Raw genomic sequence first — 21,667 nt, forward strand, 5'->3', positions numbered from 1 at the left:
CCTTGGGTGGGTTGGTGTGGGGCAAGGGTCCCACAGGTCCTGGCTGCGCTGGAGGGAAAGGCTGTGGGCGCCAGCTCTGCCTTTGCATTGAGTCTGCGCCTCCCTGGTAAGACGGAGACTCCTGGGACCTGGAATCTGAGACACGCTGCCAATGACCACCTGTGCACCTTGGGCAAGTCACTTCCCAGGAGAAAGCTGGAGAGCAGGTGGGACTGGGGATCTCCTCATCTGACCCCCTCCCCCTACGAATCTTCCAAGGAGGGGCCCACTGCCTCCCAGGATGCCTGCTCCACACTGGGACAGCTGGAAGCCCTGAGGCAGAGCCTCAGTTGGCTTCTTTTCAGCTTGCTCCTGGAAAGCCCCCGGGGCTATGACTGGAATTGTCACGTGCCCCCCGGGCTTCTCTTGCCCAGGCTAAGCATGCCAGCTTCTCCAACTGATCCCCATATGGCACAGACAGACTCCAGGCCTCGAGCCGTCCTGGTCATCCTCCTTTGCACGCTCTCGCTGTTCTTCTTAAGATCCTTGCCCAACCATGGTGCCCAGCACTCACGATGAGGCCTGCCGAGGGCAGAGGACAGGGGCAACCTCACCTCCCTATTGCTCTAACTCGAACCCCCATCACGCAGCCCCACATCGGCTCTTCTGGCTGCCGGATCACAACTTCTGCTGACCCCGATGGAGCTCGGGGTCCGCTGGAACTCCCAGATCCTTTTCGGAAGCACCACCTCTAATCAATGCCTCCCCCATCTTGCACTGGCGATTTTTATTTCTATCCCCAAGGGCAAGTCTTTATATACTTCTGTTAAAAGGAGATATTAATACCACACAACATTCCAGTCAAAAATCACTCAGTTTAATATTAATCTACTGTCCAAGCTGTTTGTGGATGGGGGGGTGGGGAGAGGAGGAGGAGGAGGGGAAGAGAGGGAGAGAGAAAGGGAGGGAGGGAGGGAGCGACAGGAGGAAATGAGCCAACACACACAGAAAATTAAACATACTTTAATAACAGCTCAGCTGGATGCACAAGCATTTATGTGACACCTACTGTGTGCCAGGGAGCTCATTTGCTCATCCCTGGGAGGAGGGAGGCGTGGTGAGCTGAGGGGGCGGGGCCGAAGTGACTTGCCCAGGGCCCCGCCCCAGCCGGGAGGACTGCGAACCAGGCCCAGCGCGCTCTGCACTGCGGCGCCCCCTAGCGGCCGCTCCGTTACCGTAGCCTCTTCGTCCATAGATCTGGAGCAGGAAGAGGCCTGAGACGATCCCCGGCTTTACAGAGGACGAAACTGAGGCAACGGGATGAAGCTACAAAGCGTCTGAGATGGGATTTGAGACTTGAACCCAGAGCTTTTTGAATCCAAGGCCCGCTTATCCCAACCCTCTGGAAGGGAAAGGAAGGGAATCAGCATTCATTATGCGCCTACTGTGTGCCTCGAAGGAGCTCACGGTCTAATGGTGAAGACTGCCCCTTTGTGCGGGATAAACTGAGGATAATGTCAGAGAGCAGGCCCTAGCATGGAGGCATTACTGGGCCCATTTTACAGATAAGGACGCTGGAGTCCACAGAGGTTGCAGGGTCTTTTGAGGCTGAATTCGAACCCAGGACTGGACAGGCACCAGGCCCTGAGGTTAAACAGTCATCTGGCACAGACAGCGAGGGGCGGGGCCCAGAAAAGCTCCGATTCTGACGTCATCCGCTCTCCCTCCCTCCCCATCATTTGCATTGTCTCTCCGGCTCCCTCCCTTTCCCCACCCAAGGGGCGTGGCCGGACCAGACACCGCCTCCCGGAGCGCTGGAAACCAGACCCCGCCCAGCGGACCCACGTGACGGAGCAGCCTCACCCTCTCTGTTTCCGGCTCTCTCCCTGCGCCTGCGCCATAATCTCGGCGGCCCCCGGGAACCCCGCCCCTCGCGGAGCAGACTCCGCCCCCTCCCTTCCCACCCCTTCCTTTCCCCCTTCCCCCATCTCTCCCCAGTCCCTGGCCAGGGGAAGCCCTCCCCGGAAGGTCGAAGATGGCGGTGAACCAGCACCACATGGAGGACCAGCGCGACGGCGTCATCATCCCGCCAGGCGAGAGGTGCGGGGAGGGAGCGCAGGGACGGGGGCGGGGCCTGGGGGGAGGGAAGGACAGCTCTGAGCCCGCCCCTTGCAGCAGCGTGCCCACGGCGGGCCACGCCTCTTCCGCCCGGGGAGAGCCCACGCTGGGCCTTCTTGGAGGAGCATGGAGCGCGCGCCCCCTGGCGGTGGGGAGGGGAAGGGGACTCATTCTGGAGGGGGGGAGAGCATGCGCGCCCCCTGGCGGTGGGGAGGGGAAGGGGACGCATTCTGGAGGGGCTGGGAGAGCACGCGCGCCCCCTGGCGGAGCTGTGGCAGCTGTCACTCAACTAGCCTTTACTGTGTGCCAGGCTGCGTGCTAATCGCGGCTGGGGATCCCCGAAAGAGTGGAGTCGGAGACTAAACCAAGGACTGTTGGGGGGGTGTGTGATTGTTACTGATTCAGCACATCGAGGAGAGCTTCCTGGAGGAGGCGTCATTCCAGGAGGGCTTTATTGAAAGATGGGAAAGGATCCAAGAAGCTGGGGCGGGGCGTCCCAAGGAGAGCTGGGGGTGCCCTTGGGGCACTTGGGGAGTAGGACCATAAGCCCCAATAACCACCATGGCAGCCACGACACTAATAACGCTTCTCTCGGCTTGTGCTGGCAAAGCCCTGGGGTGCATCTAAGTGAGGCCAGCGAGGGAGGGTGACTCCGACATCCAGAGAGGAGGGGGGGGTCCCGGGGAAGCCCAGGGTCACAGCCCCCTGACTGACGGATGAGGGGGCAGAGCGAGAATGTCTTTGGAGCCTCCGTACACTGGGGCTGGCCTCCGGAGCCCGAATGCGGGCTGGGGAGGCTGCCTTCCACCTCGCCCTTTTTCAGTTTCTCTTACTCCGTTCTAGAGAGCTCCTACCTCTCCCCATGCTACCAGCCAGCCCCTGGTGCCTTTCCTCCTCAAGAGCCATTAACACGGCTCCTCCTTAGACTGTAAGCTCCTCTAGGGCAGGGAACCAGCTTCTGCTTTTCCTTGTGACCTCAGTGAGTGCCTGGTACACAGTAAGTGTTTAATCGGTGCTTGCTGACTGGTTGTTGAAGGAGATCACCAAGGGAGGGAGTGTAGAGACAGAAGACAAGGGCCCAGGACAGAGCCTTGGAGGAGAGGAAGGGGAGGAACCAGAGAGGGAGGAGGACGACCCAGAGACTGTGGTTTCTCAGAAGCTTTGTGGAGATCGGGAGAATCAGGAAGAAAGAAGGCCAGATACAAAAACAGAAAGCCTGCCTTCGCCTCTTGCCATGGGCTGAGGACCCCGACACACTGCCAGCCCTGTGTGTCACTTGTACATGTGTTGGCTAAAGTGAATGAAAAATCAGCCAGGTGGGGGGGCAGCTAGGTGGTGCAGTGAGTGGATCACCGGCCCTGGAGTCGGAAGGACCTGAGTTCAAATCTGGCCTCAGACACTTGACACGTGTACTAGCTGTGTGACCTTGGGCAAGTCACTTAACCCCAATTGCCCTGCCAAAAAGCAAAAAAAAAAAAAAATTCATCGTGGGACTTGCAGCCACAGTCGTATGTAACTGGGGGTAACTCCTGAGTGGCATCTAGAAGGACCAGCCGCCTCCAAACTGGCTGTGCTCCTGGTTAAATCGCAGCCCTCACGTTGCCCCCTTAGTATTTTTTGGTCTCATCTACCCTCCTGGGGATGTTATCAGTTCTTAGGGTGTGCCCCCGGGGCATCTGGCTATTTAAATATTGAATATTCCATCATAAAGGACATTCATTATATTCATCAAACTAAAGAAACTAAAACTTAACCTAGTCAAACCCTGCCTCAGTCACCTATTAACGGTGTGACCCTGAAAAGTCACTTAACCTCCGGGGAGGCCTAACTGGATTTGGGAGCATCTCTGTAAAAAGAATGCTGTGTCTCCAACATCCTTCACCTGAAGACCTTTGTGGAGGTGTTCCATCCTTGGACAGGGTTCCCTGATTGACCACGAGAGTGGCCCTTAGCTCCTGCTCCTGCCCTCCCTAACCACCCCTCTACCTCTTGAGAGCCCCTCACACACGAGACAGGCATCACATCCTCCCGAAGCCTCTAACTCCCCGACCCCATCCTCCTCTTCCCACAATGCCCACGACACCAGGTCCGCCTGGCTCGTCCTCTCCTTCCCTGGCTGCCCCTTCTCTTCATTCATTTCCAGCTTCCCACCTCGCCTTTGGTGACTCATTTATGTGCTTAACTGGAGCTGTCCCCAGGGTGGAGATAGCGCCAAGGGGCCAGAGGGAGGGGCAGGGGACGCTGGGCTCAGAGTCAGAAAGACCCTGGCTCAGATCCTGCCTCTTCCTAGATGTCCCAGCTCCAACACTCAGCTGCTCTCAGCCTCAATTTCCACATCTGTAACATGGGGGTCACAACAGCACCTGCTGTTGGATACCTGAGATAAAATTTGTAAAGTACTTTACAAACCTCAAAGCAGCTGCAGCCTCTAGGTCCTCAAGTGTGGTCCTTTCACTGAATCCAGACTTCCCAGAACAAATCCGCTTCATAAAAGGATTTGTTCTGTAAAACTTGGGCTCGGTCAAAAGGCCCCACCGGAGGACCCAGAAGGCCACATGTGGTCTCGAGGCCCCAGGCTCCCCACCCCTGCCTTAAAGCGTCCTTTAAATGCACAGATCCCAGCTGGCCCTCCCAGGTGAATCCCGCTCAGTGAATGATTCCCGAGGACAGTTTCAAAGGACATCATAAAAAGAGTGATTGCACACTTCCTGCCGACCTTGGTACTTCCAGTACAAGCTTGGATGGCTTGGTACTTTGCCGTTTGTTTGGAGACAGGACAGAATTGCTCTTTGGAAGGCAAATGCCAAGGCCAGGCCCAGGCCTGAGCCTCACAAGACCCGGATGGACCCGGAGCTTCAGACTCTGGACTTGCTTTCAGGACTTCCCTCCCACACCCCTCCTGTGTGAAGGCCAGGCCTCGGTGCCGCAGGGGTCCTGACTGGGTTGGGGGCGCGGCGGGCACCATTTCTTGGCGCTGCCTTGCTGAATCATTTCCTCTCTGTTCTTGGGCAATTTGCATTTATGAGTGGACGGCAGAAACTTCTTTCCCACTGACATAGATTGTGGTATCTCTTAGCCAGATTAGGCGTGAAGTGCTTTGCTGAAGTCATTTGCCATAGAACTTAATTAAATCCAACAAGCATTTATTAAATGCCCACTGTGTGCATTCACGTACTTGCCTAATATCCCTGTAAATTGGAATTATCCCAAATGGAATGTGGGGAGGAGGGTGATCCACCGGAGTCCCCCTCCCTGAAGGGCTTTAAGCCCAGGCTGGATGTTCACTTGTTGGGCTGGTGGAGAGGGGATTCCTGGGCAGGTTGGGTTGGCCTGCATGGCCTGTGGGATCCCTGCCTGCTGTGAGATTCTGGGGTACAGTGAACAGTGCAAGGCACCTGAACCGGAGGAGGCGCAAAGATAGACAAGCCATGGTCCTTGCCTTAAGGACTATAGTAAAAACATTGCTAACCATTAGATATTGTTGGTTATCATTCCCTCCTTCATGCAGTGAGGCCGTCAGACCCCAACACTATTGGGGCTTAGAACATTCTGTCCACATCCGAGTCACTTTGCCTGAATTTCCAGACAGATCCAGTTATGAGGTGGCGAGGCCCTCCACCTGGCCATTTTCAGGTGCCATGCTCTATTTGGGGTTGTACTTGGGCGCTGGCTTTATCTCTCACCCCTCCCTCCCTCGGTGACCCCCCTGCCTCCTGTCCTGCTGTGAAATTTTTTCCCTGATGGTGCCTTGGTCCCTGCTCACCAGGGCAGGGCTCAACCAGCTTGGGTTTTTGTTTTTGTTTGTTTGTTTGGGTTTTTTTTTTTGTTCTTTTGCTTTTAAGCTGTTCTGTAGAAGAGGGATTAGCCTTATAAGCAGGAGAGGAGTTGAACATGGCCTCCAGTTCTTGCTCCTGCTTCCCGCTCTGATTTCTGAGGCCTCTAAACCTCAAGAGGGCAAAGGGCCAGGTCTCTAGGTATTGCACAAGACACTTGGCTACAGAGATAAGCCTCCAGTAAACAAAAATCTGTGACTCACTGAAGACTAACCTTGAGAACCACATCTGGTCTCCTTCTTACCTTCAGCTATAAAACAGCAAAAAAACCCCAAGAAAACCCCAAGCTGACAAACCCGTGCTCTAGTGATAAGGCTGAGTCTAGAGGCCTCTTGGAAATATGGCCCCAGAGGCAGGTGAAGGTGGCCCTCCAACTGGGGCCAAGGAGATACCAAATGGAGCCAGAAAGTGGGAGGAGCCTGAATTTAGCCACTGTAAAGGAAGAGGAGATCCATTCTCTCTCTTTTAGCCCAGTGCTAGGCCCAGAGCAAGCCCTTGATGGGGTGGTTGTCTCCCCTGATTAGAGCTGGGGAGCTCAGGGACCACCACCTTTTTCCGGTTGCATCCCCAACTCTTAGCTTAATGTGGTGCTTGGCCCAGGGTAAGTGCTCATCCTTTCATTCACTCATTCACACCTTCATTCATTCATGCAGCAAGGCCGTCAGACCTCAGTGGTCTCTGTGCTTGGCCATCTCGTTCACATCCAAGTCGCTTTGACCGAATTTCCCAGAAAGATGATTTGGCTTCCACGTGACCATTTTCACTTGTAATGCTCCGTTTCCGGTCATATTGGGGCACTAGTTTTATCTCTCGTGTCTCCCTGCCTTGGGCAGTCCCCCTGCCCTGCTGGGCTGCCCTCTGTCCTGCTGGAAATTCTCCCAAGATGGTGCCTTGGTGCCCGCTCACCAGGGCAGAGAAGAGGGATTACCTTTTTTCTGTCTGTCCTTGGGGAGGACAACTGGGCAGATTTAAAAAGGGAGAGACTCTCGTTCAGCGCCAAGACCTTCTTAACAACCGAGCTGTCTTGGGGAGAAAACAACCCCAAGCCTCCAGCTTTGAGAATTCCTCCCCTATACTTTAGCCTGGTTTGGGGGTGACATTGGCTTCCAGATTCAGCTCCCACAGAGGCGAAGGCTCCCATGGGTTTGGGGCTTCGTGGGTCACTGCTAAGTGTTTCACTCCCAACAAGCCTGTGAAATACTGACCCAATGCCCATTTTACAGGTGAGGGCACTGTCTTGTGGCAATTGAGAAAAGGTGCTGTGATGCGAACCACAGTCTTTGGACTCCCCAGATCCGGTGTTCTTTCCTCTGCGTGTGAACTCAGGGTAGGATGTTCCTGCTCTTGGTGGCAAGAGGGAGGGAATTACTCCCTTTTGATGGTCACAGCCTGTCTTAAGCACCTTCAGGGACCATTTGCTAGTGCCAAATGGTACCGGTGGTATGTGTTCTGAAAGGACGTTCTCAGGTGGAGCCAGGCCCAGTGTTGATGCAGTGTTCACCAGCCAGACCTACAAGGGGCGTGATGAGGTGGCTGTTGTCACCTGGCCTCTGCGGGGAGGGACACGACCCTCACTGGTCTGGGCAGGTCCCTGGCCTCACCTTCCTGTGTCCTCTTCCTCATCATAGGCAAATGCCCAGAAGAAGCCATCTACACTGGCTGCCGCCACTTCCTCTCTTTCCCCTCTCTTCCAAAGGCTGACCTCATCATCAACTGAAGCTCCCCTCTCCAAAGTGACCGGTGATCTCTGACCGTCAGACGGTCTGCTCCCAGGCCTCAGCCTTCCTGACCTCTCTGCCTCCTGTTCTTTGTCTGGGTCTCTCAGAACCTGTCTGACTTCTCCTTCCCGGTCACCACCACATCATGCCCCCTCGCTCAGGGCATTCCCCAGGGCCTTGTCCTGGATGCCCTTCTCTTTTCTCTGTCTATCTGTCCCACTCATCAGCTGGTACCAGCTCCATGAGCTTAATGATTACCTCTCTGTAGGGGGCTCCGCCCAGTCCCCGTCCTTAGCTCCAGTCACGCCTCTCCAGCTGTCTAGTGGCTGCTTAAAACTGAACGTCCCTTAGTCGGTCAATGAGCCTCACTGAGTGCTGTTCTGTGCCAGGCACTGTCTAGGATGCCAGGCCCTAGGACATAAAACAATCCTAGTTTCAAGAAGCTCCCCCAGGCCTCTGGAGGAGTCGCTGGGCGGACAGCCATGTATGAACACCACGGAGACCTTGGCAATCATCTCGGAGGGAATGTGGATAACCAGAAAGGAGATTTCCAAGCAGGAAGCTCCCTCTCCTGTCCCAGCTGCCCAGTGGGCACTCCCTCCCTCCTGGCTGTCCAGTTCTAAACTCAGTTTGCAGCCTGGAAATGCTGGGTTCAGGTCCTGCCTCTGACCCATCCAGGCTGTGTAATCCTGAGCAAGGCCCTCACTTCTCATGCTCTGGGCAGCGTTCTGAGACACCAGCTACTGGTAGGTGGGTGCCCTCCCGGCCATCCATCCCAAGGGCGTGTCCCCCCTTCCATCCCGTTCTCCCTCCGTTCCAACCACCCAGACTCTAGCTTGGGCAGGTCCCACCATACTCATTGATCTTTTTTCTCTCTTACATGTGCCTAGTCATGTTGTCGTGCCCCCCTTCCCCACTAGAATGTAAGCTCCTTGAGGGTAGGAACCATTTCATTCCAGTTTATTTTGGTATCTCTAGGGACTGGCACACAGTAGGTGCTTAAGCGGCTCCTCTTCCTAACATCTAGCTTTGGCCACATCCCACTGCTGCCTGCAGGATAAAGTCTAAACCTCAGCTGGGGATTGGGACCGGGACCGTGATTCCACTGGCCCTTCCCAGGTGAGGAAACTCCCTTCCCAGTGTAGGTCTGCCCCTTTTCTGCACCTCAGAGCCTTGGAGAGGTACCGGGAGCACTGAGCCGCCAAGGACTTGCCCAGGGTCACGCAGCCAGGATGGGTCAGAGGCTGCAAGGCCAGTTCTCTCGGCCAGGCTTCCTCTAGAGCTCACCTTAGGGAGTGGGCTGACCCTTGTTGGAAAGATCTAGGACTGGGAATCCGAAGACCTGAGTTCAAATTCCAGCTCTGCTTCTGACTAATTGTGTGACCTTCCCCTCCTGGAGCTGCTGCAGTCTCCTCCAGATCTAGGGCCCTCATTTCCAGCATTCCCTCACCCACATCTTACAGCCTTACAAAGGTCAAGCTGGAGGATGCCCTCAACATCCCACCTGGCTTGCCACGCTGACGCCACCCCGCATGCCTCCCTCTCTGCCCACCAAAGCCTCCCCGGGCCTCTAGACTTCATTCAATGTTACGTGTTTCACAGTCATTGAACAAGACCTTGGTGTCCCTGACCCTCCACATCCGGACTGACGCTCTGGACAAGCAGTCATCACGCTCTGCTTGGAGCCCTCCGGGGATGGGCCCTGGGCCTGCTGCCTGGGCAGCGCCTCAGAGCAAACATCCCTGCCTGTCTTTGGGACCCCTCTTCTCCACAGCACTCCCCAGACCCTCAGGGATGGCTCTCACCTCTTCCTAGGGTCCCCTCTGCCCCCACTCAGTCCTGAAGTGACAGGACTCTCAGGGCCTTTACTGTCTCTACTCTGGAGCCTTCCCAGCACCCAGAACTGAGCGTGGAGCCTGGCCAGGGCACGGGCAGTGACATGTTCACCTTTCTCCTTCTGGATCCACTAATGTTATCCTGAACCTGGCCTAAGATTTCATGAGCTAGGGAACTCCCACATGACGAACATCCCTCTACCAGTGCAGGCCAGTAACCTCTGTTCTCAGAGAGGCACCTGGGGCCCTGAGAGAGGCTTGAACCAACCCTGGTCTTACTGAATCCAAGGCCTGCTCTTAATCTGCTTTGCCATATTGCGCCTGAGGCTAAGGCATCAGATTTGGGGGCTTTATTGTCTGTTCATATTGTACTAACTTGCAGTCCACTGAGACTCCCAGATCTTCTTCAGTCTGCCCAGGCTTCTCTTTTCTCTGCTTGTTTGGATGTTTTTCAAAACCCAAATGTGGGATTTTACATATATCCTTATTAACTTTCATATTATTAGATTGTGTTGACCTGTTGAGAGCATTTTGGCTGCTAATTCTATTTTCTAACTGCTCAGCCAGCAAGCATTTATTAAGCACCAACTGTGTGCCAGACACTGTCTATTCTGTTAGTTATCTCTCCCAAGTGTGCATGACCTGAAAATCTGATTTTTAAAACAACTAGCCTGGTCACCAATAACCGTGTCGAACAGCTCAGGGCCAAGGGCACATCCCTGGGGCACTCCAACAAAGACCCCTTTCCTAGTTGACAAAGATACTGTCATTAATCACCCCTCTTTGGATCTACTGGTCCAAGTCATTCTGGAGCTAGCCAATTATGATCCTGTCTCTCCTGTGTTCAGAAGGATCATGTCAAATATTTGCTTAGAAATCAGGCCACATTCAGTGACAGGCCAGCCCAGTGACCTGATTACAGAAGGAACTCCACCGGCTCATGTAGCTTCCCCTTCCAAAACTGGCTCCTTCTCTCACAGCTTCCATAATGATGTCTAGAATTGTGCCTGGAACCCAAGTTAAGCTCACGTTTCTAATCTCAAGAGTCAGCCACCCTCTTCCCCTTCCAGAAAATCAGGCCATTTGCCCATTACCAGGCCTATGGAAAGGGGCTGGTGTTTCCTGGTTTCAGCACTTTTTCAGGCTGTCTGTGACTCCATTTGGGGTTTTCTTAGTGGTGATTAGCAGGAATGGTTTGCCATTTCCTTCTCCAGCTCATTTTACAAATGAGGAAACTGAGGCAAACAGGGTGAAGTGACTTGCCCAGGGTCACAGAACTAGGAAGTGTCTGAGGCTGGATTTGAACTCGGGTCTTCCTGACTCCTGGCCCAGTGCTGTCTCCACTGTACCACCCACCTAGAAAATGATAAAAGAAACCCTGAAATGGCATTTCTTGTCTCCTGACGATGTCTGCATCTTCTACCCTGCAGATTTCCCAAATGCAATCTCTTTTTTATTTTTTTTTGGAGGGGCGAAGGCAGGGCAATTGGGGTTAAGTGACTTGGCCAAGGTCATACAGCTAGTCAGTATGTCATGTGTCTGAGGTTGGATTTGAACTCAGGTCCTCCTGACTCCAGGGCCGGTGCTCTACTCACTGCACCACCTAGCTGCCCCACCAAGTGCACTATCTTTTGCTTCCTTCTCCCTCTTTAGTCCTGGGCCGACTCATCGCTCAGGTGCCAGTGCATTCGCTGGATGGTCCGGCCGTCAAAGAATCTGGCCACCAGGCGTTTTCATTCATTCATCTGTTGGATTGTTGGACTGGTCTCTAGAGTAATCGTGGTTCTCTGTCATGTTTTAAGGTGTGATGTAAACAGCCTGGGCATCACCTGCCAACAGGAGGGATGCAGAAAGGCACTAGATTGGAGTCAGGGGACCTCTGTCTGACTTACAGCTGCCTGGGGGCAGGATGGTCTTGGCGCCTAATAAATGCTGTCGGATCTTCCTCCTTGGCACCTTCCCTCCGGTGGCTGCAGAGATGGACTCTGCAGTAGAGGGTTGTTTGCAGAAGCCCACCTGGTCCTTTCTCATATTTTCACCAAAGCCATCCTTGGGGTGGGTCATTCTCAGAAAGGTGGAGGTATGCATGGTAGGCACCAGGTGCCAGTGATGGATGACGACCTGAGCTCAAGGAGTGGCCTTGAACAGTGTGCAGGATGCACACCATTGGTCCCGTGGTAGGGGTGGCAGCACCAGCGCCTGTGGGCACCGCTGGGTCAGTGGGTGCAGCTTCTGCTGTATTAGCAGGACCAGTGGAAGATCATAGACGAGAATGGGTGGCTGTCTGCCTCAGGGCAGGGCGTTCCTGAAGGCCCTGAGGAGGTCACTGGCTGTGCATGGGCCCCTGGTCCAGAACTAGCTACCTACATGCTTCAATAAGCATTTGTTTACTAAGCCTTTGGGGGGCTGGAAACTATAGGCTGAGAAAAGGTGGTGAGCATGGGGTCAAGGGAGGGAGGGCCAGAAAGTCTTGGCCAGCACGAGATGACCTCACGCCCTCCGGCTTCCTCCTTTTTCCCCACAGTATTCTGATGCGCTATGAAGATGTGGAACTCTCCTTCTCTAACATGTCTGACTCGTCCAACCTCTTCAGGAGCTCCAGGAAGGGGCAGCTGTACCTCACTCAGTACAGGGTACGGAGCCCCCGGCCTGGGGCCTTTCTCTTGGGCATCTTTAAGCTTCCCTTGGGGCTGACTGGCACAGTGGGCAGGAGGGCTGCACTGCATCTTCCAGCCCCTAAGGCAGATGGTCCCAGGGCTTGGATTCTCATTTTCCAGATGGGGCCTCAGATGCTGAGAGCCAGGAACGTGTGGGTTCAAGCCTCGCCTCTGACTCTGACCTGTCCTGGGGCCTCAGCCTTGGAGGGGGAGCCTCCTGCCCACTTCAGTGTCCACGTGGGGTTGGCTGCTGGCAGAGGCAGCTTTCCCACTCTCTTCCTCAAAGTCTCTTGCTTCTCAGCTGACCTCCCTCCCCTTCCTCCCCACGTGCCCTTCATCTGGCCTCCTAGGTGATCTTTGTTGCCTCACGCCGTGCCAAGGACGCCCTCATGTCCTTCATGATGCCCTTCAATCTGATGAGCAACTATACGGTGGAGCAGCCCGCCTTTGGCTCCAACTACTTGAAAGGAACCATCTCTGCTGCACCGAATGGTATGGATCTCCCTTGGTACCTGAGCCCAGGCTGGGCACAGCCTCAGGTTCCAGTGGGCAGCCCCAAGCCCAAGCCATGTGCAACCCAAGGTCCCAGGGCAGGCCCTCTCCCTTCCCCATGTGCCATCCTGGGCCCATCCCCCGTGTGTGTCCCCAGGTTCTGGGGCAGCCCCTCACCCTCCCCATACCACCTTGTGCCCCTCCCCGTGTGCCACCCAAGGTCCCAGGGCAGGCTCTCTCCCTCCCCCATGTGCCATCCTGGGCCCCTCCCCCGTGTGTGGCCCCAGGTTCCAGGGCAGTCCCTCACCCTCCCCTGCGTGCTGTGAATGCCAGGCTCGTCAGGCCTGTGCTCTTTCTCTCACCAGGGGGCTGGGAAGGACAGGGCACCTTCAAACTGACCTTCCGGAGTGGGGGCGCCATTGAGTTTGGCCGGCTGATGATTCAGTGCGCCTCCAATGGTGAGTTGCACTGTCTGAGGCATCCGAAGGTGCCTGATAAATCCCCCTCGGTGTGGGTTAACGGGTGGGGGGGCCGTGGCTCCTCCGTGAGCTCTCCTTGGACTCCCTTTGCTTTTCAGCCGCTAAAGGGCTCCCGCCTCCGGTGACGGTGTTCGGCTTCAGCCCCCAGGCCAGCCTTTTCCTCGCTGTGAACGCCCGCGGGGTCCCTTCGGGCCAGACCCAGGTCATCTACGTGATGCCCAACAACTCAGCCTACATGCCATCCTCCTCAGGTGAGGCGCAGCCTGCCCTGACCCCGGGGGCCTCTGGACAGCGGCCTGCCGGTGTTAGCCAGCAGAAGCAGCGGTGGGACCGCGGCTTCTCCAGGGAAGGAGTCCAGGAGCCAGGCGAAGGGGTCCCCTCCTCCATTCTGTCCCTGCGGTGCATCCCACTCCGGATCCCCCGGCAGGCGCGTCCCTCCATGGTCATTCCCGCCTCTGTGGGCCCTGTGCCAGTTTGGATGGCCTCTTCCAGAAGGGGGGCTGGCTCCTTCTCCTTCCATCATGAACCCAAGGATGAGCTCACTCCTCTGCCGGCCTCTGGCCAGGCAGGACCCGTTCGCTTTGGGCCCCTGGCCTGCCTGCGTCTCAGAAGCTGAGCTCCTTCCTTGTCCGCCCCCTCTCCTGTCCCTCCCGTGGGAACCTTGGACCTGTCTGCCCACCCCACCCCCCCGCCATCGTCCGAAGCCTGTGGTCTTGTAGGACACCCCCCAAATAACTCTCATCCCAGCAGCAGACATGGCGAGTCCACAGTGGGCTACAGGGCGAGCCATATGGGAAATTCAGGGCCTGGGGGAGGAGTGGGGAGGGCGGCTTTGGCTTCCAATGCCAGCGTTACCTCTAAGGCTCCCTCCGCCGCCCCCCTCCTCGCCCCAGCCTCCCGCTCCCCTTCTGTGGCGGGAGGCTGGACTGGCCCTCGCTGGGGCGCGCCACACCTCGCGTCCCTCCGCACCTGTAACCACGGCCTCTTTCCCACCCGCCTGGGTGATGATTCTAATGGCAGTCTCTCCCGGCGCCTGCTCCTTCCCGCCGAGCCCCCTCCCCTCGCTTCTGGGTAGATCTGGCCGGACTCAGAGTCCTTCGCCGCTCCAAAGTCCCCAGGGGCACCCTATTACCTGCCGAGTAAAACTCCGCGTCCTCAGCCCGGTTCCGGACACGTTCTCTGCGTTCCCCCTCATTACCCAGGCCCGGGGCCCTTGGTCCCCTCCCCGTTTTCCCACCTCCTTACCTTTCCCACTCTCTTACCTGTACCTGAAACTCTATCTCTCTTCCATCCCCAACTTCAGCCGGCCTCTGTCCCACCTTTTAGCGCCCAGTTCTGGGCCCCTTCCTCCATGACGCGTCCCCTGATTCAGCTGAATCAGTGGCTTGCCCCTCCCTTAGTTACTTAGCCCGTATGTCCCTTTGGGTTACTGATGTTTGGGGGAGTGAGTCTGGCAGCTCCAAGAGGGCTGGGCTGGGTCTTCCCCCCAAGCTAGCACGGTGCTAGGTGCCTCATAAGTCACACTCAACTCCATGTTTCTCCCCTTTGCCGTCTAGGGTATCAGATCGCTGCCACAGCAGTCCCTGGTTTTGGGGTTCCTCCCCCTGGATACGGACCCCCTCTTGGATACGGATCTCCTCCCCCTGGATATGTGCCCCCTCCTCCTGGATTCGTGCCCCCTCCCCCTGGATTCGTGCCCCCTCCCCATGGATTCATGCCCCCTCCTCCTGCATACGGAGCCCCAGCATTTCCCAATGCAGGGCCTCCTCCTGCCCAGGCCGCAAACACTGACCCTTCCGACTCCCAAGCCCCTACAGGCAAATCAGAATCCAAAAGCCCAGGTAAGAGAAAGTGGTTTAAAAAGATATGACCAAAGGCTTGTCTAGTTGTCCGTGGGTTGTCCGGGAAAGGAGAGATGGCCTAACCACGGGGAGGGAGAGCCTTGTAAGCTTCGTGTCTAGACTTCACCAGTAAACTCTGCTTCTGACCAGCTGTCAAGGATGCCCGAGTGCAAATGATCTGGAGCAGCTGAGGGCCTTGGGGCTTGGCTTGGAAAGCTTCCATTTGGGTGGGCAAAGAGGGGCTGCCCTTCTGGGCTTCATCCTGCTCCTTGCTCTGGCCACAAGGAGACTGGAATTGGGTCATGAGGAGTTGGACTTGGGGATCCAGAAAAATTCCTCCCTTTCACCGCTATGGTATGTGATCCGAGGTCAGTCAGCGATCAGTCATGAGGGTCCCATAGCTTCCTCACAGGCCCAGACAAGTCCAAAGAGGAGGGCCCCTCAAGGGGCTTGTCGGAGCACTAGCAGGCCCAAGGCCAGAGGGTGACCGCATGGGGGCCTGCCACCCCTCAGAGCATGGGGTCTAGGGAAATGTAGGGCCAGCAAGATTAGAAGCCCCTGACTCCGGGGCAAGACCAGCCATTGTACGAGCAGACCAAAGGAGAGAAAGGGCAGCCACAGTTTGGGGTGGTGGTGGGGAAGCACCCACTCTTCACAAGAGCTTCAGTTTGATCCCAGAGGGCCCAGGGGGAAAGACAACAGGCTTAGCATCCCAAGGGAGCTTTTCTCATGAGGAGCCACCAGAGGAAAGCCAGGCAGAAAGCCACCAGGACCCTCCCCTAAATCCAGCTGATGGGAGGGGCAAGCTGGGGAAGTTTGAAGAATCTACTAAATAGAAGAAATTGGGGAGGGAGGGGAAAGGTAGAGCTGCCCTCTTCACAAGGAGAGCCCTTCCCCTTCCCCTCCCCCCATGAGAGTCAGGAATGGGTAGGGCAGGAACTGGGATCAAGAGATTGAATCACCTGCCCAAAGGGAGGTCCAGGTTGTCAAAGGGAAATCCAGCCTCAAGTTGTAAGCGTGAGATGGGGGAGGTCCGGATAGACAGCAGATGTTCTGAGGAAGATTTGGGGATGGGACCACAAGCTCAAGGTCAGTAGTTGTGATGCAGCAGCCAAAAAAGGTAATAAGATCTTGGGATCCAGCTTTCAGGAGTAGGGAGGGGAGAGCAACCCCCCACTGCTCCTCTGCCCTCGTCTGATGCAATGTTGTGCTCAGTTCTGGGCATCAAGGTTTAAGGTGGGCATTGATAAATTAGAGAGTGTCCAGAGGATAGCACCCTGGAGTGCCACGACAGGTGTGCGTGCGTGCGTGCGTGCGTGCGTGTGTGTGTGTGTGTGTTGGCTATTGTAAGAACCATCTGGTCCTGCTTCTTCATTTTACAGAGGGGCAAATTGAGGCTCAGGGGCTGAATAGTCATTGTGCCCAGGTCACACAGGCAGTGAGGGTCAGAGGCTGGACTCGAATCCACACCCTCTGGCTCCAGAGCTCTAGCCAATGCCCCACATTGCTTCCTGTGGGAGGTTCAGATAAAGTCCGGGGACCTGTTTATCCTGACTCAAGCAAAGGAGAGCCACTTCTGAGCATGTGTGGGCAGTTATGTGGGAGCTGGCTGGGGAGCAGGCGCTGAGGGGCCCACCCCCAGGTGTGGGCTGCTCCAGACTCGGTTCTGGGGGCTCTGGGCAGGGGGAGCAAGTCTCCCAGAGGGTCCCGGAAGCCACAAGGACAGTCTGCTCATCCCTGCCCTTCCCTCCAGGCCGTGCTCATGGAGAATCTGGGAGGCAAAGCCCCTGGTGCCAGCCCTGCCTCTGACCAGTTTTGGGGGATCCTGAGCAGTCAGAATGTCTCCGAGCCCGTTTGCTCCTCTGTAAAGTGAAGCCAGACCCACCATATTTGTGAGTCAGAGGCTGTGCTGGGTAAGCCTTGGGGCTCTAGTATAGCAGTAGGGGGAGTGAGCCTCCTGCTTCCCTAGGAGTTCCCCAGGAGAGTGGATCTCAGCTTCTTCCTGGAAATACCCACCTACCCCAGCACTGAGCATCAAGCTGTCTGAGACGGGGAGAGAGCGGCTCATTGCCACCCTTTATTGTATCACATTCATTTCTGAATATACCCCTCTTCGGCACCTCCCCAGAGAGTCAAAGCTTAAAAAAAAGATTTAAAAAGAAAAAGAGAATTCAGCAAAACCAGTTGATGCATTCGTCTGTCTGCCTGGCAGTATATACAACATTCCGAACCCATGGCCCCCCACCTTGACCTTAGGCAAGGAGGGAGGAACCTTTCCTCCTCTTTGGAGGTCAAGCTTGGTGGTATCCCATTAGATTTCTCATTCCTCTTCCTTCCGTTTATGTTGTCTGGAGCTTGGAGTCACTTAATTACCTGCTGTTGCTTGCTTCCACTTGGTCTTCCCACAAGTAGTGGGCTTTTCTTGCCGAGCAATAGCCATCACATTCACTTGTCCCAGTGGGCAGTGACTTTCTTCCCAGTTCTTTGCTCCCACAAAAGGGGCTGTTGTGGATACTTTGACACATGTGGGGGCTTTCTTTTTGGTCTTCTTGGGGTGTTTGCCTAGCAACAGAATCTGGGAGTCAAAGGGTATGGACATTTTAGTCACTTTTCCCAGAGGTTCAGTGACTTGCCCAAGGTCACCCAGCTAGTAAGTATCTGAGGGCAGATTTGAACTCAGGTCTTCCTGACTCCAGGCTCATGGCTCTATCCACTAAGCCACCCTAGCTGCCTCCTTGCAGACCTTAAGATGCTATAAAAGTGTTATCATTAATTATTAAAGTCTTGCTTATGGTTGTTAATAGTTGGCAGTTCTTCTTCTGACCTTGTCTCTGCTGGAGATGACTCTTGGTTTTATATATTTGATGAAAAGATATTTGATTGAAAGATTTTCCCCCCTGATTTTAATGAGAATAAGGTTTCCCCGAAGTAGAGTAGAGGATTTCTACGCACAACATGAGTCAGGAAGTGAGGGAGGGAAGGATAGCGACCCGGTGTGCTTCTAACTTAGCTGGGACCTGGACGGGAGAGGGGAGCTGGGTGGCTCTTGGGCAGCATTCTGACAGTAGAAACCGTCTTGGTGAGGAGGTTTTGAGTCAGGAGAGCTGGTTCAGGGGTGGAAGAATTCACTTAGATGATTTTCTCCTAGCCAAGGCAGCTTTGTTATCCCCAAAGCAGCGGGCTAGCCCTGGAAGAAGGCCTAGCGATTTGCAGAGGGACAGGGGCTTGTTTTTGTAAGGACAGGATAAGGGGGATGGGGGAAAATTATGGCCCAGGATGAGGGAGACAAGGGATTTTGTGGTCCAGGTAAGGAGGAAGATTTATGGCACAGTATTCCGAAATAAGGGAAAGAGAATTTAGGGTGCCCTCGGACTCAGGAGGGGCTTCACAAGGTACTAAAAAGCAAACTTTAATATTAACCCTTAGGGCACCTTTGTATCCACATCATTTTCGACACCCCAGGGCCCTGCTGCTGCTGAAGCTGTGGCCTGATCCAGCCATTCTGGGAAGTGGTTTGGAATGTGCCCCTTGAGCCAGAGATCCCGTTACTAGGCTGATGCCCCAAGGGATCTTACACCCAACCGCTGACAGCAGCCCGTTTTTGTAGTAGCAAAGAGCTGGACACAGAGTAGATGCCCATCCCTCGGGGTTCATGAACTTGGTGGGCTCTCAGTACACGTAAGAAATGCTGGCTGGAGAAGCCCTGGAAGACTTCCGTGTGCTGATGCAGCCAGAAGGAAGCAGACCTAGGGAAACTGCACCAGGATTACAACCATGTCAACAGAAAGGTCAATGACAACGGCAAAACCCCATGAAACGGAATGTTGTGCAGTTATGATGACCGGCCGGGCCCCAAAGAAGAGTTGAGAAAATGCACCCCACTCCTTCTCTGCAGAGGGTGGGCTATGGGTGCGGAACACTGCATACACGGTCACACTCGACTGAGGACAGGCTGATTTGTTTTACTGGACAGCTTTTTTTCCCTTCCTTTTCGGTTCTTCTAATGTTATATTCTTATAATGATAAGAGAGAACTCTCTGGACAGGGAAGGGAGGTGTGTATATTTAGAAGTGAAGGGGATGCAAAGATAAAAGACCAATAAAGCCTTTCCTTAAAAAAGTAAACTAACCTGTCTTCATCCTTGTTGCTGCTGTCCTTCCTGCTAGAATGACGGCATTCGGCCTGGCGCGAAGACCTCTCCAGCGGTCCACCACTCTGGCCCTTCGCTTGGGAGGCAGGAGCTTCGATTGGGGTGAGGGGGCAGCCCCCCAAAAGCAACAGGCATGACGCCGTCTCGTCCCTTCGTCACGCCGCCGTCTCGTCCCTTCGTCACGCTGCCTGCCCTGCCCACTGAGCAGCGCGGCCCTGACCCGAGCGTCCAGCTCGGGACTTGGCCTTGCGAAATGGCTGAACTCAGATGGGGGGTGGAGGGGAGCTGGGGCCCTCTGGGAGGGGTGAAGGACAGAGATCAAACCCTCTGCTCGTCTTGGATGGTTGTGGGGGGTGTGTGTGTGTGCCTGTGCGCAGCATCATGGGGGGACGGGGAACCGCTTATAAACCACAAAACCCCTTTTTGCTCTGGATGTTACCTTTGTGGTAACAAGGTGCTACAACAGGTGACCTCTTTACAAAGTAGAAATAATGAGGAGGAGGAGGACAGCTAGCTATCACCTCGTTTGATCTTGAGAACAACCCTGGGAGGGAGGTGCCATTATTAACTGAGGCTTAAATGGTTAAGTGACTTGCCCAGGGTCACACTGAGGCTGGATTTGAACTCGGGTCTTCTTGATTCCAGGCCCAGCCCGCTATCTACTGCACCATTCTCTTCCAGGCTGGACTGAAAATTGGTTGTATTCTTAGGGGGTTTCAAATAGCTAAGCCCTGGACACAGTCGGCAGGTGTGGCAGCTCAAGAGTTGGAGGCAGAAAGCAGTCCCAGCAGTCAGGGGAAAACGCAGCTCTCGTCTCTTGGAGATTTTAGTGTCCTCTCAACCTGAGTCATTGTGTCTGTCAGCAGGAAACCCCCAAACCAGCAGTTTGTGAGGTCAAGGAAGCAGAGACGTTTTTCTTGGTTCTGCCTGCTTCCCTCTGCATCAGTCCATGCAAATTTTCCCCATATGAGTCTTCTCCGTGGTGCCCTGACCCAGGGAGCCCCCATGCGGCTGGGATGGGTACCTATGGGACAGGACAGAAGTCACAGGGGCTTTGGGACAAGGGAAAGGTCTTCCCAGAGTGGTCAGAGCTCCCGGTCCTTGGATGTGACGATCCTGGTGATTTCTGTCCTGTCCCAGAGGCATGCCTCCCAGCCGTGCTGGAGCTCCCTGGGTCAGGGACCACAGCTGAATTATTCTTAACTTATTTTCTTAGAGTGCAGTACTATCCCACTTCTTTAAAAAGCTACCATTTGTTTGGCCAGCCCTCAGTTGGCAGGCAACCGTTTTGTTCCCAATTCTTTGCTAGTGCACAAAGTTCTGCCATCCTTATGCTGCCCTCCTTGGCGCATATGCTTAGACATGGCATCTGAGTCAGAGGCCACTGGCTGTTGCGTTACTGGATCCAAATTGTTCCCAGAATGGTGGGCCTGACTTCCCACCATCCAGGGTTTGTCATCATACCATGCTAGGTAAAATACAGGGGCCAAGAGAAGTCTCCCCTGCGTTCTAAAGGGCTTTGAAAGAAGCAAGGGAAGAAGCTACCAACCAGGGTTCCCTTTTCTATCTACCCCACAGGAGCCAAAAGGATCAGGGCCCTTTTGTGGGTGACTGCTTCCTCTTTTGCCACTGGGTACTTAGCCAGGTTCTCTGGGTGCAGCCAGAGCAGCCTTGCTGCTGGTCCTCACTGGATCAGGAGTGAGCAAAGAGGAAGTATGGCTTTCCTGACAGTGGGTCGGACCCCACGGGGCCCATGGAGAAAAAGAGGAGGCCTGCCCTCCCCAAGGTCCGGAGCCCAGGAGTCAGCTTCACTGAAGCCAGGCAGGATAAAGGGCCCAGCTAGAATGGAGGCCTCAGGGCCAGTCCTCAGGACCTGCCCCTGTAGGGAGGAGCTGGGCCAGTTGCCATGGTGGGCCATGGTGGCTGGAGATGAGAAGGAGGTTCGAGGTCCTGGATCCCTCATTGGAAGACTCCCCATCCCAGGGGAAAGAGGCACCTAAGAGCCTGGGGTCCTAGGCCAGGGCTGGGCAAGGCCAGGACTGAGTCTGGCCCAGGACTTACTGCTGTGTTCTCTTCAAAGGGCAGCCCACCTTCCTCATCACTTCCTGAGGAGATGGAGAAGGAGCATCAGACAACTTTCCTGTTTTCACACCGAACCAGTGGCCTGCTCTCCCATCTTCTCTCCCGGACCTCTGTCTCAGGCACCATGGGAATATGGAGCAAGGCAGCCAAGGGCCACCCGGTCCAAATGTGGCCATCACGCTTCAGGAGAGGAGTCTTTGGAGCCATAGGGGTCGGCGTCAACCTGGGCCCTTGGTGGGGCGAAATAAAGTGAAGTGAGAGGCTTTAGGCTGGCCAGTTCTGTGATGCTGCCAGGTGAGGTGGTGGATAGAGTGCTGGGCCTAGAGTCAGGAAGACCCGAGTTCAAATCCAGCCTCAGACATTTACTAGCTGTGTGACCCTGGGCAAGTCACTTAACCTGTCTACCTCAGTTTCCCTAACTAGTAAAATGAGAACTATTATAGCATTCCCCCCCCCCCCCAGGGTTGTTGTGAAGAACTGCTT

General features: G+C 55.2%; 1 protein-coding gene across 1 annotated transcript; it reads left to right on the top strand.

The window, feature by feature from the left end:
- Positions 1 to 1,988: 1,988 nt before the first annotated feature.
- On the top strand, positions 1,989 to 21,437 carry WBP2NL (WBP2 N-terminal like). Its single transcript, XM_036761657.1, is given in 9 exon segments — positions 1,989 to 2,079; positions 12,008 to 12,116; positions 12,491 to 12,632; positions 12,998 to 13,090; positions 13,210 to 13,362; positions 14,668 to 14,834; positions 14,836 to 14,952; positions 19,119 to 19,204; positions 21,183 to 21,437. Coding segments are annotated over 9 exon segments (1,143 nt in total). The 5' UTR covers positions 1,989 to 2,014; the 3' UTR covers positions 21,394 to 21,437.
- Positions 21,438 to 21,667: the final 230 nt, after the last annotated feature.

The sequence above is a fragment of the Trichosurus vulpecula genome, chromosome 5 (assembly GCF_011100635.1).
Source record: "Trichosurus vulpecula isolate mTriVul1 chromosome 5, mTriVul1.pri, whole genome shotgun sequence".
Classification (NCBI taxonomy): domain Eukaryota; kingdom Metazoa; phylum Chordata; class Mammalia; order Diprotodontia; family Phalangeridae; genus Trichosurus; species Trichosurus vulpecula.